This window comes from Melanotaenia boesemani, chromosome 16 (genome assembly GCF_017639745.1).
Source record: "Melanotaenia boesemani isolate fMelBoe1 chromosome 16, fMelBoe1.pri, whole genome shotgun sequence".
Lineage (NCBI taxonomy): Eukaryota > Metazoa > Chordata > Actinopteri > Atheriniformes > Melanotaeniidae > Melanotaenia > Melanotaenia boesemani.
Window position 1 is genome coordinate 12,397,534 of NC_055697.1, and position 14,600 is coordinate 12,412,133.

The 14,600-nt window shown below is 38.9% G+C and overlaps 1 protein-coding gene across 3 annotated transcripts in view; it reads left to right on the plus strand.

Moving 5' to 3' along the window:
* The window catches only part of macrod2 (mono-ADP ribosylhydrolase 2), a 408,860-nt gene that overhangs the window by 316,498 nt on the left and 77,762 nt on the right, over window positions 1–14,600 (plus strand). For all 3 annotated transcript variants that reach the window (XM_042010046.1, XM_042010048.1, XM_042010047.1), the window contains exon 8: window positions 5,577–5,650. In XM_042010046.1, coding sequence (XP_041865980.1) covers window positions 5,577–5,650 — 74 coding nt within the window. The remainder of the gene's footprint in view (window positions 1–5,576; window positions 5,651–14,600) is intronic.

Consider the following 14,600-nt stretch of genomic DNA (forward strand, 5'->3'; position numbering starts at 1 on the left):
TTAACAGAGTCACACAGTGTGCATCCTACTCAACACTTGCTTTGCTGCACCATTTTTATGGATGACAGGCCGAATGTAAAAATACTCCCCAACACACTGGACAGTAGATTTGGGCCTTTGCAATACTTGAGCACTAAACTTTTGCATGTTATCCACTATTCAGAATGTGTTTAAACGGAAAATACTACATGTTAAATTTAGCATTTAGGACAAAGCATGACATCACCTCTTATGGAACATTTCCAAGGAAGGTCATCATCTGTTGTGCTATGGAGACCCCTTTCTGTCTTCCCACCTCTTTTCCTGCCTCTCCTCTTCACGAAGCGCCCTCCCATCTCTCTTTGTCTGTGTATCCTTCTGTGGGCTGCAAAGTCGGTCATGGTCACAGCCCTGCTGTCGTGTCCCAGTGTTGGCGTAGGAGCAGCTCCAGGCCATTTGACACCCACGCTTTGGCATCTAGAGTCCTGGGGGCGCTACTCTGTCCTCCACCTCGGGTTAACTCACCTCTCCTCTGGGCCCTTATGGGGTGACAACCCTGTTTTCCCACTTTCCAGATGAATACACAGCACTGCTGCTGCCCTCAGCTGCACTGCTTTCACCTGATAATTTCCTCCTGCTGCACAAACCACAACCAACTTATCTGCATTGCATTGCGGTGCTCAAATGACTCAGTTTTTCCTATTCATTTTATCTGACGTCCACAGAGAAGGCATTTATACTCTCAGTCTTTCTCAACATTATATGACTGACATCAGCAACAAAACATGACATAAATAAAACTCCTGCATCAAAATCTTGATTGAAGGTGTAATTAAGCAGCAGTTAGAAGAAGCAGAATTTACTTGTGTTTTTGGGTAATAAAGGCCTGAAGTCTGATGCCTTGTCCTCAAAAGCTAGAAGTTATGAAGTCTCAAAATATCAACTGACTGTGATCTTCTCCTCACAATATAAGCCCACTGAGGGAAAAGAAGCCTGCTTATACATATGAAAATAAAGAATAGGACCATATCATAGCCCAGTCATGATTTGTTTGTTGACTTCTCTCTGCTCATTTTATCAGGTGAAGCAGCTACTTTTCACTACAGAAAAATACATTAGGTACACAAATTTGTTGTGAAAGTAAGCTTCGCAAGTACATTTCTAGATATAAAAGAGCTTCGACATGGGAAAAAAGAAAAAAATAAATAAATAAATACACAAGATTTGCTTGCTCTTAAAGCCAAATACAGTATATTCATTTTTTTGTTTGTTCCTAAGTAACAGATACTTTAGATGTTCATTTTGTATCATATAAACCTACAGTTCATATAAGGCAACTATGGTCTCTTACAAATGCTAACAGCAGGTTTGCATATATCTAAGAAGACAGAGAGCTTGTCTCTTGGTTACATCAGATAACAGGGTGGGCTCCCATTTTCTTTAAACAACTGTTAACATGCTAAGATCATGGTAATAGAAGTTAAAACTATTTGAGATCAACTTTTTTTCACATAACTTGCTAGACATAGATAAAATATTGTTATTCCAAAACAGTTTAAAGTCATCCTCAGATGTTATAGTTACCTTATGTGTTGTATTGAAAATTAAAAAATAAATTGGAAATGATGAGGACTGCTATCTTCCTTGCAACATTTTCCAGTCAGTATAAGTGGCTGTCTCACCCACTTTCTTCCTGTCCCAGATCCACATTTGTCAAGGGGACTGAACCTGTATGTCAACATACAGACTATCGATCCAACGTATTGTAATTACATTGTGCCATTGTACCCTTTTGTTCACATGGCACATACCATAGTGTCTCACAGCCTCTTTGTGGATGCTGTGCTCAGCCTGGTGATGAAGTAGAGAAGCCTTCAGCAGAAATAACACTACACCACCTGAGCCCTCATCAGTGGCGCTGCGCTGCACATATCCCATCAGTGCACCTCAGTAAGACAAATCTCCCTGAGCCAGCCATATTCCCAGCATAGCAGAGAGGCGAGCCAACTAGAGCAGAGACCCTGGAGAGCCCACCATCACTGTGCCTGATGCTAGCTCCTCACCACCTGACAGATTGGCTTCTTCCAAACTCTCCATGTGGGAAAAGATGGAGGAGGCGGCAGTAGATGTAGTGGTACATATTGTGCACGCAAAATGTGTGTACTTGAGCATATAAAAGACTCAGCTCACTCTATCCTTTTCTGAACATCATTCACAGAGTGGATTGTGTCAACACTGCTGCAATTGCCGGGGCCTAAGGAGGCAGTGAAAGTGGGGATTTGGAGTATTTTATTGTACCTGTTTTTTACTATGTAAACATACTTGCTGTAAAGGACAAAGAGGCAAAGAGAGGAGAGGTGAGGAAAGCTTAAAGTAGGATGATTAGAAAAAAAGTATGCTGAGAGGAGGGAGCTGCAGAAGCACTCAAACTTATACTGCTGATTTTGTGCCATTGATGTTGCTTATGTTTTGATTTTTTCCTGCCAGTCTACCTGCAGTTTCTCTAACGCCTTTGGCTGCCCCTCCAACTCTCTTCCTTTCTTCTCCAGCATTGTTATACATCATTCTACTTAACTGAATTTTTTTTCTTAGTTCCCAGGCTTACCTCTTTTCACCTCTTCTTTTTCTCTCCTTTCAGTTTTCCTATGATTAATAGGCATGGTTCTTAAATCAATAGAGCATTTGTAGAATATCCACTCTAAATAGATTAAATGTAGTCTATCACCCCACATCTGGTGACCAGAATATACTATTTTAGCTTAAATCTGAATATACCAGTGTACATATAGTGTAATAGTCAGACCACAAAAGCAGATCCTTATTTCTTTCATATACAGGTAGTTGTTTAATTTGTTTATGTGCTTTGTTATCTGACACATCTTTGTGTGTACTCTTTTTTGAACAGCTGGTCCTGTCTCCATGGAACTATTTTCCTCAGCTTCCTCATCTTCTGCACATCTGTTTGCCTATGTTACTTGATGTGTGAGTCAGAGTGTTGGTACACCTTCGCAGGTGTGGAAACCGTTATACAAAAGGAAACATCAGCAGAAAAGGTGATGTAGTTAGAGAGGTTAAATTTGCTTGGAAGACAAAAGAAGTCAGGTGACCTGCACATTTTGGCATTTGTGAATTAGGCTCTGAGCACACCTCTTGGAGCAGCTTTTGAGGGGCAGGAGCTGGGAACAGGTTGTGCACTGTCTGCAGACACTGCCTAACAGAGCCATAGGAGCAGACTGGCTGTCACTGCTGGCTGGTATGCAGCTCACATCCAGCTTCACCCTGAGCTTGAACAGTAGTTCAGCTATGGCTTGGCAGCACCTCAGCCTCTCTCCTCTCATCAGTGTTACTTGGCCACTGCTGTCAAGCTGGAAAAGAGGAGGAGAAGAAAAAACAGAGAGATGGAGAGAGACATCAGCAGTAGCCAGATAGGTGAAAGTGGGGGGGGAAGCTACATACAGTATATATTGATTGTCAAGATAGTCTGTTTAGAGCATTTAGAGTGTTTACTGGAAGCAGGTGGTCTGAGTGGGATAGAAAAGTATTCAGGAAATGTTAGGTTAGATCTTTGTGGCTTTTCATTTTTCTTTACATCTGACTTAAAGGATAGGTCATTGAGGTACTTGTAAGGCTGTTTCATAGGTCATACAGTTATGACAATGACAGAGGAAAAGAAAAAAAAAGAATGGAAAACGTGATCCATGTAATAACCAACAGGTGACAACTATCACCTGGCCCTTCTATCAGTTGATATGAGTTAAAATTGAGGTCTTGACCGCTGTCGTTAGAAGAAGACACCATCTGCTCCAACCCCGGCCCCTTGTGGAGGTCAGGGGTTTATAAATGGAAGCATGCTTAGTTTTAAATCCTGTACTAGGTCACCATAATGGAGGAAATGGGCCATGTTTGTTTGTTGGCTTCTGGTCTTTGTTTTGCAGAGGGTATATAGTTCTAAGTTTACACCTGGCTGGCTAACTGTCTTGTGGATTTGTGCAAAAGCTTTAGAATAAATTGCTTTAGTCAATTAATGGGAAAGGCACACAAGTCCAAACTCAAATATAATTACTCTGAAATGAAGACAACCAAAACACTGCTCTGTGGGAGATTGTCTGCTCTTCCTGCAATGACACATTTATTCTTCAGCTGTGGCAAAACTACTCCAAAGGCTTTTAAAGCCAAAATTTCACTGTTTGAGTTTATGGTTCAAGTTTTCTATAGAGACAGCGAGGGCTGAAGGATAAACTGTTTTTTAATCGAAACTGCAATTTAACACGCTGTGATTAGCAAATCATTTGATCTACATGTTACATGGCACCTGAACCAGGTTTCAGACCTGCAGCAGCCACAGTTTTACTAATCTGCTCGCTTCAGCTGTATTTTCTGTTGTCTTTTTTGTGCAACAGTAGGGTCCTCTTGTATTTCATAAAATCCCTCCTATTTTTGACCGGAAGGGTGCTTTTCACAGCAGGTGTGCTTATTTCGGCACAACACCTGTTGTACGAGCTCCAAATGACTGTGATGAGGATAGATTCAGCTTGTTCAGCTGCATTTCCGTGATGGACATGAAGTTTTCAGCATAACACAAGTGGGAGAGTTCAAAATAAAAAACAGGATTTCTGTCTGATTTTCAGGAGTTTGAAGCCACATATTGTCTGATATGCTTCTCTGCCGGTTGGAATGTGTGCACCTGCACATGCATGCACTTGTCTGTGTTTATGGAGTAAAATAAAGAAGATAAATAAACATCAGACTGTTAAGTCTGCAATGACAAAGTATAAACCTGTTCTAGAGGAAATTTAACCTTCAGGCTTCAGTGTTCTGGCCATAGGTTGCATTTTGCAGTTGGTAAGACAAGCGGTTCATATCTCAACTTTTAGCATCCTTTTTAGAAATATAGAACAGTTCATATTTAGATGTCATGTGATAATCCTTCATCACGTATAAAAAATATATTTCTGCATAACCAAATCACAATGTTGGTCAGAAAAATCACAATTAGATTTTTTCCCATATATTTCAGGCTCAGTAGCAACAAATGATCTCAAGATCAAAATCCAGCAGTCTTCCTTTTTCTGGTCTAAATCATTCTTTTTTCCATCAATATATTGTATTTGCGCAATGTTAGGATTCCTTTGCGGGCACAACTTTAATGATTAATTTGGTAGTTAGCCGCATTGTACGTTATCCACAGTCTTTACTACATGTTCAATCTGCCAAGCTGGTAAAATAGCAGTTTTAATGATCACACTTCTAAGTGTAATTTCCCCCATAAAGACAAAACATTAATCAGTTCTGCTTGAGGTGGTAATGAGTAAAAGTGATAGCAGATGTGTACATACAGCTTATATCTACACTTTGTACACCCCTCATACGTCTGTGTTTTCACATCAGCTTGCATCTGGCAACGCATGTCTGCAGCAGTTGATTAGACAGTTGGTCTCATCTACCTGAGACAAGCAGGTTTTTCTGCTTCCCATTGATTAGGGAGAAAATGCTTTTACCTGTGGAGCTATCAGTTTGTCTGTCTGCCTATGTCTCCTCTGGCATCTGCATGTTGAATACAACTGCTATTGACACATATTCCCCCCCTCTCTCCTCAGGCTTCCCCAATGAGCCTGCAGCTGATATTGCTCTGAGCACGGTGAAGAACTGGATCGAAAAAAATCCTGATAAGGTAGGACATGCCAGCATAATGTATATTTAAAGAAAAATACCTGTCAATCTGATGCCGCATGTCCATTTGTAAAAGCTGTCGGTTTTGCACTTCAGTTGATTTGCTGTAAACAGAAATGATTGGACCACAGCTGAAACACAAAACCCTAATTATCACACATTTCTGCATCAGACAGGCATCTTATCCACCTGCCTTGATCCATCAGCAGTTTAGTTTAAGGTTTGCATGCATATCAATTTCAAAGCCAGTCTGAGGCTAATAAGGTCCTAAATGGTCTGTTGACTGTTTAGTTGGTCCTGCTGAGGACCACTATTAAACCCTAAAGTGCATAAACTATCTTAAACTGTATTTTGTATTAGTTAAATTGTCTATATAGAGGGCTAATAAAAATCATCACTACCAGATTGGTTTAGTGAAAAACATAAATAAACAATTGTTTTTCTATGTCATGGAAGAATATTTGTCGAAGAGAGTTAAATATTTTATCTAGACAGTGACAAAAACCGCAGATGATGTGCTATTAACAGATCCAGTACTGTTTTACACAGGCTTGGTGTCATATTAAATCTTATTAAGTAGTGCAAATTTTGCCTTATTAAAACTGTGTTCACCTAATCTGTCAACACCTTTATATGTTATCATCCTGTAAAGTGTTTAGCTCTAATTAACAGGGTCAAATTTCTTGAGAAACCAAATTAAAGCAAAGATTAGTTGTCATGCTAGTTTTTATGAGTTTGTGGCTTTTGCAGAAATGTTGTTATGCAGTATGTATCATGCCTTTTAAATGGTATTCAACAGCTTGATGTATTTTCTGTTCATGACAAGAGAGTTTTGTTGAGTTTTTGTGCGGCAGCTTGAGTCTTTACAGAGCATTTATCAGTCTGTGAGAGAGTGAGTGATGGTAACCTTCAGGGGTCATCTCTATTTACCGAGGCACTGTTTATATCTGTCACTGTGGATTGAGGTGTTTTATAAAGCTCACAGCTTGATGTGTTGCAGCATCCCTTCGCTGGTGTTATGGATGTTGTGAACAGGCAGCCAAACGATACAGACATGCTAGATTACTTTGCAGTTGATGCGCTATTTGCAGCACCTGTTCTGATGATTCCTGTAACATGTAGTTGTGAAATTCATCAGCTCTCTGGCTTCATATAGCTTATTGCCTACTGTAAATAAAAAGGCTATGTGCAAAGCTGACTTTTGTGGCAGTGTTGTTCCACATCCAAGATTGCCACTAGTTGTGCAGCTGCTGCACCGTTGATCGACGGACACAATCTAGTATTGCTTCAACTGATAAATATCTGCCGTTGGCGAGTCAAGTGAAACATTTTACAATTCATGTAGCGAGGGAGACGTCTACAGAGGCTCGCTCGAACACTGTTTTGTAAAGCTCTATTAGCATATGTGGTGAATCTTCAACTCTAACTAGACCAAGTGAGTAAGCTTTTAACAAGATCAGAGAGAAGGAAGTGATTCAGTTTGCCCAGAAGCACAGCTGTATTTTCCTTTCACTGGAAAATCTTCCAGTCAAACCACAGAGCAACAAGCTTTAGTGAAGGAGGTCTTCCCCGCTATTTTCAATTCATTGCTGCTTGGTGCTTTGTTGCTCTTGGTGCATCCCATAACAGATTTTCAAAAAGGATACATGATGTAAAAAGACATCCCTTTTTAATAACTGTCAAAGAAGTTTTTGCTAGACAGAAAAGTAGAATTTAAGTAGACTTTAAATATACATGTAGTACAACTTCATGATGCCTGAAGGGACAGCATGATGCCCTCAATGAAAACACTGCTAGCATTTTGCTACACATAAAATGTTAGTACGAACACCCCTGGCTTCATCTGATTTGTTTAGAAAGGCCATTTATCACTGCAGCATTCATTCGATTGGCACACCCAATGTCAGCGTGATTGATAACTGACATGCTTCTATTTTCAGCACTGTCATGTCATAAGAAAATTATGAGCTGACAGTTGTTTACTGCATCGAGTTACAGTCAATGAAAATGTTCAGAATGAAAGTCTTAAATGTACCATGTTGTGGAAGTTGTTTTCACATCGTTGTTTGGTTCATTTTATCGGTATTACTTCAAAGTCTGTCACGATGCAGTGAGATAGCTGCTGTACTAAAAAGAGTTCTGCATCATTACAGTTGCATCCTGAAGGTCACAGATTGCATAGTTTTGTAAAGATATAGTAAAAATGAGAGGTAAGATGCCCAGTTTGTTGTGCTCAGAACAATAGGACTTGTTCTTGTGCACAGCTTTGTGCACTCCGATCCAAGGCACCTCTATTGGAGGTGTCCAGAGACAAGTCATTTCAGGGCCATGAGAAGTGCCCTGCTTGGGGAAGATACTGTGCTATTGTGGTTGAATTTCAACACAATAGGCTGGCTGAGGATCTAACACACTTGGGGTAACAGAAAACAGACCACAGTCCCTCACTGCATCCTTCTCCACAGACCTCCTGTCTACAACATGATGTGTATGTCAGACTCGGTGTGTCTGTGTGTGCAGTTGTATGATTCTGGTAAAGATCAATTTAAATTTGGCAGATTTCTACTCACGCAAACATCAATTTATCTGTCATTGTGCACTGATTAAAATGTCCACACAAGTGTATTTGAGGGCTGAGAACATTGTGGTAAAAATGGGAAAGGAGGATAGAGAGTGGGTAGAAGACTGTGATTGATTAGCAGAAAGTTCATCACCCAGGCCAGCACAGTGTTGCTGCCAGTGTGAAATTCAATCTCAACAGCACCTTGACTTCTATTGTCGTAAACACCCCCACCATAGTTAGGGAGAACAGATCCTTTAATCTAGAGAGACTTGAGCACAGGAATTCATCCTCAGATCACAGCAGATGAAAGAATAAGGAAGGTCAGCTGCTGCTCCCTTGCATGTTTCCCACAAATAAATGAAATGGAATATGTTGCCATATGTAAACAACAGACCAGAAGGCTTTAAGCTCTTTATAAATGCAAAAGGGATTGCAGATACTGACGCAGTGACAACCCAACACAAGCAGCCCTACATATGGCAGTGGAGCAGTTCCCTCCTGCTCACAGCACGCATCCCTCTCCACTCATCTGGCTTTGGTTTATTTCTCATTTTCAGATCTAATTTGGTTTAATATAGGCTTACATAGGTTTAATCTGGCGATGAAAAATGTGGTCTGACACTTTATTTGGCTGCCACGGATGTGCTCTGGATGGCCAAGCTTTTTAATGAAGCATTTCAAGGAGCCTGCAGCCCGACATTACTGACACAGTCTAAACACTTGAGACAGATTGAGAGTCTGTAATAAGCTCTGCTGCACTGTGCTGCTCAGAACAGAATTGATGTGTAGAGATTTCACCTTTCAACATCACTCTGGTTTGGGCTTTAATATTAAACATTCCTCTGTGCCCATAATGCTCCCAAAACAGGTGTTTATATCCTGTTTTCTGTTCCATTGATGATCTGTTTACCTTAGTAGCATCTGTCATTTAAGACACCTGATAATAAAATCCATCTCATGCTAAGGCTGGAGATTTTGTGACAAATGTCAAGTGACTATTAGACGTAAATGCAATTTTTGTATATTTATGTGTTTTTCTCCTTTTATTTTATTTTTTATTTTTTTCAGTGTCAACTAACAGGATGTGTATTTCTGTCTGGACAGATGGAGCTGTAATATGACAATATTGTCATTTATTTGAATAGGATAGTTGTTTGGTAGATAGATAGATAGATAGATAGATAGATAGATAGATAGATAGATAGATAGATAGATAGATAGATAGATAGATAGATAGATAATGTCCAAGACAATTTAACTTTTCCAGGCATGCAGGGTTCAGAAAAAATTAACATAAAATTAAATTAAAATAAATACATGTAAGGTGTGCAAAGTGCAAAACTAAGAAATTATAAACGACATAAAAATGCAAAATAAAATTAAAATCCTACAATTCTGTATCTATCATGCTCAATGACAGTATGCAAGTTGTGTGGTTGTGCAAAGCGAGAGTGGTAATATGTCCAGGCTTCATGTTTATTTTATCACTACCCCCTATAGGTGTGTAAAAGTCGCATGGCATCAGGGAGAAACAATCTGTGGTTTATATCCATAGGATAAAATAAATAACTTAAGTAAGATGGTAATAATAAGGGTAAGAAAAGAGGAAGGCAAGGCAAATCTATTTGTATAGCACATTTCATGTACAAGACAATTCAAAGTGCTTTACATAAAACATTTCAGCAGGGTGCAGAAAGCAATACAAGCGCATTAATAATAATAATAATAATAATAATAATAATAATAATAATAATAATAATAATAATAATAATAAAAAGGAAAAAGTGGGTAATGTCCAAAGTTGGTAAGGAGGCAAACATCTTGGTGATGTTCAGTATTTTTTGTAAATGTTTCTTTCCCTCTTTTCAATATACTAACAAGACTAATCAAAAGCTCTATCTAATTTCTTATGGTTAAATTTACTGTTTTTTTGGATATGCTACTACCCAGTCCAAAAGCAAATTCTCATTCAAAGTAGGGACCGACAACTCTATTAGGTTCATATTAAAGTGATGAGAAAAGTGAAAAAGTGAAAAATACAGTGAGAACCAAATGCCACAGATATACACCAGCATTGAAGTGTCGTACTTCAGCTGTCTGTACCTATATTGTCTCTTTATACCATTTTTAATGATCAACTATCCAGCGATATACTGTATCTTTGCCAGTTGTTGCAATTTTAGTAGACAGAGGCTCCAGCCTTGCTGTTCACATGCCTCGAGGATGCTGATGTGCCAGTGATGCTTTGTGCAACTGACATGGTGTTCAAAGCCAGCAGTGGTCTTTTGAAGTCAGTGTCTAGTCCCTTTGAATTGTTTGCTGTGACTGAGAGCATCAGGGAGATCTGGCCTGATCAGTAACCAAAAACATGACTTAACACTGGATTCTGCACCCACATGTCCTGTGTGGATGAAGATGCCGTGTTTTCAACTTAGGTTTTCTGTTAAGCACCTTCTTCGAAATCTGGCCATGAAAATGCCTTCAAGCAATTTTATGAATTGGTTATTAGCTTTTTTTTCTCAGAGAATCCTTTTTCTGTTACCAGTGCAAATGTTTATCATGTAGTTCGATACATTAGTGACAGACATTTGGCCCAAAGGGATAGAATGGGACTTATGGGTTTATGTATACTATTATCTGGCCCAGTGGGGGTAATATGAAGTGTGCTCTTTGATTTTGTTGACCTCAGGTGAGTCTAGTTAAATAATATTAGTTTCAGTGTTGAAATAGATTTAAGATAATATGTCCAATTTCTGAACTGACACCAGAGAAAGTTATTCTTAAACACATAACTTTCTGCTATGTATGTTATCTGTTGAGGGGGAAGCAGCTTTGATTAAGTGCTCATGCTGTCGGAGATAAAGAAAAGTTTATCACAAGCAGCAAATGCTTTAGTATTTTCAGTGTTTATCAGAATGGTCTGATTGAGCTATTGCGTTCAGAGAAAAATCCTCTCTGCACGAATGGGGATTAATCCTATCATCTCTATCTTTGCCCAAAGACCAGGGTGTTTGCTTTACTCCTGGTAATTGCAGAACGATCACCTTTTTTCCTTGTATAAAGTGACTTTGAATGTTCTGATGGAGATTATTATTGAATGTTAATGTTTTGTCCCGTCTTGAAATATAAAAATATTAAAGAAATAAATTAAATTCAACTCACAGAACTGATTACATCTGTCAGAAAATAATTGAAAATCTGTTTATGATTATAAAAGAATGTGCTGAAATAAAGCTTTGAATTTAATCAGTCAGGGTGTTATTTATCTTATCAGATTTTAGCTACCAAACACCTTATTAAATGAGACATTATAGTCTTGAAGTGATGTTGAACACCATTAATGATGAGAGAAACCTTTTGTTTGTTGTTGAAACTGCTGTCTTTGATTGTCAGGTGCTTGTGTACTTTTCCATTTAGCCCACCAATAAACACATCCTACCTCACTCTGACACATGGACACTAAGATATGATGTCCTCTGAGTTCAGCTCTGTTCCTGTAGATACTGTAGCCACCCTCCATGCTTATTGTGCTGGAACAAGCTATCTTAATGACATGCTAATTGATTTAGTGTAGCACAGATAGCAGTAAGCTGGCACACCGTGATAAAGAAAGAGTGGGTCGAGCAATTGGTTCAGAAGAGGACAGGAGGCTCATCAAAGTCCAACTAGCTCATTCACTCCATTTGAACACAATTTTACACTGCCATGCCCCATGCTGAAGCATGGAGACCTTTACTGGAGAGGTGGTTTGTGTGTGTATGCGTGGAAAAACTATTAAGTGCATGCTCTTCTAAGTGCTGAATATGAACCAGGAAGCTCATTGTAACGCTGTCTCAAGTTCAGACAACATACACAAAAACCCTTCTGCTGTGTAATCACAAAACTGCTCATCACAGCTGTTAATTATGTAGTTTATCTATGGCCTGCAGAGACAGATGCAAAACATTATGACCACTCCACTGTCCTCTCACTCACTTGGGCTGATGTTAAAGCCAAAGTCTGAGACACACAAATAACCTTGATTAGAATTCCTTTTCTAATTAATTGTTTGCTGATACTGAAAAAAAGAACGCACACACTTGTCTGCAAAGTATGTTGAAGTATGGTGAAGTATTTCAGTTATGCAAAAATACATAACAGCATTTTTAGTGTATTGTTTTAAATCAGACTCATCAACTCATTAAGACTGGTTACATATTGTCATTGGTAGGTGTCAGTGTTCTGCAAAGAGGGAAATCCATAATATGTATGGATGGTACAACAATATAAACAACAAACAAATTATAATTTGTTTTTATATGTGGTTAAATGTACATACAAGATGTCATTGCAGACCAATTTTCCATAAATGTCCTGAATGCTATAATAAATAATAATAAAAATAAAAAAATCACTTTCAATAGAAAAAAATGTTCAACTGTTTAAATGTCCTGATGAAAACGATTTCATTCAGTGGAGTATTATTAAAGTTCAGATCTCTGTTGCTTCCATCCAGCATTTTGGAAATATATGATAGTGGGTTAATAGTCATCTACAAAATTTAGTTGTTTGTTCACATCCAGAAAGACAGTAAGGAGTCAAATATATTCGTCTTGCTTGTTAATATGTTCAAAGTTGCATGTTGTTGCCACACTTTCACCATTCACAGCTGATCATTATCCACTTGCCCATCAACAACCATGCTCTTAGTGTGCATGGCGGGTTACAGTGCAACAGGCTACTGTGTTTCTGCTTCTGTATGAGCAGCACATATCCAGGACTTCCCAGCACTACTGATGTTGTAGGGCTGTTGCTCAGTTCAGGGAGGAGGGTGTAGACCACCACTGTGATTACTTTAGCTGTTGCTGTATGATTGCACGGTCTTTGGCATGTGATTAGGGGGAATGGGCCATATCTCTCACAATCTCAAAGGGGGATCAAATCAGCCTCAAAGCCTGGCTTCAGGCGGTGGTGCATTTGAAAGTCAATGTTTTATTTCTAAGCATAAATTACTTGATCAGAACCACTTTTTTTGCCCAAGGTTGTATTCAGAAGCAAGGGTTGCCTCAGTTAAAAGGCATGAAAGAGGATGTAGTATTTGCATATGTGGTGTCACAAACGTCCCCGTCAAGTCCAATGGTTTTATTTTAGTCAATTTTAAAATTAGAATAAACTTGTCAAATGAGGATAATTAACTTGTTTTCCAACAGATTAATTCAAAAACTAAAATTACAATCCAACACAAGGCTATTCCAAAGCTATTTAATGCTTCCAGTGATCATATGAACCATAAAAAGTTGTCAGTGCTCTTCAAAGTTGTTATAAAGGTTGAAACTGTGGTTTAGTTCGAGTCACGCTGAGTTCTGAAGAGCTAATACCCCATGTTTCATTTTCTGAGGGATTTCTGTTGAGTTGCAGAAAGAAAGATGTATAAAGTTCTCAGTGTGCATCTTTACCAGGTACTGTGGTGGTATGCAAAATTTTTACTCTTCTAAATATTAATCCTCAAATAATGTCATTGATTGACTGTTACCCTTTACTTTACAGATGATCTTCACAGTGCTAATTGACAAGGGCACCAGTATCTGTGGGGCTCAGCCAGCAAGGCTTGCAAATTAGTAATGGCTCATGCATTAACTTACTGAGGTCAGCTGCATGGTGGAGAGTAGTGAGTAGAGTGATGGACAGAGCAAAGGGGTGCTGTGTGAAACAAAGATTTGGTTGATAAATTATTTAATATGTGGCCCTTGATTTTCATTGGTTTTTACTGTTTAAGAATTTTGTATATAAATTCATAAGAAAACAAAGAAAAGCTAAAAGCATCTTAAATAGCCCAGCTCATGTTGTCACCTGATGTATAAAAAGACCATTTTTATCTCTAAGATTTGTGAAATTAACTTCAGAGAGGTCATAAGTTGGTGAACCCTTGGACAGGGTTGACAGAGCCTAAAAAAAACGCAAGTATGTTTATGCCGCATTACTATGCAAATGCAGAAATAATTAAGTAAAGTGGCTTATTTTTCTGATGTTTAGAAGAGCTGTGTGTGTTAACAATGTGACCCAATCTTGAACCTTCATCTGAGCTGTCTCCTCTTTGGCTGGTTAAACCTTCGTGAACTGGACACTATCTGCTGGCCTGCTGTATAATCTCAGACTGTCTGAAATAATAAAAGGAGGGCAGCATTAATTGCCTGACCTGGGCAGGAAGCCAGCTGGTCCAGGATTGGTTATCAACTGCCTGAGACTGGTTGCTCCACATCCCCTCACCAGAACCTCCCCCTCCCCTTCAACTTTTCTTTCTCATTAACTTAAGCTATGATCATGCACCAGAAATTTGTGGTCCACAATCTGAATTGGTGCTACAAAGTCACCTGAGTCAAATGGCCATCTTATTTTCCAAGTGCCCTTACAT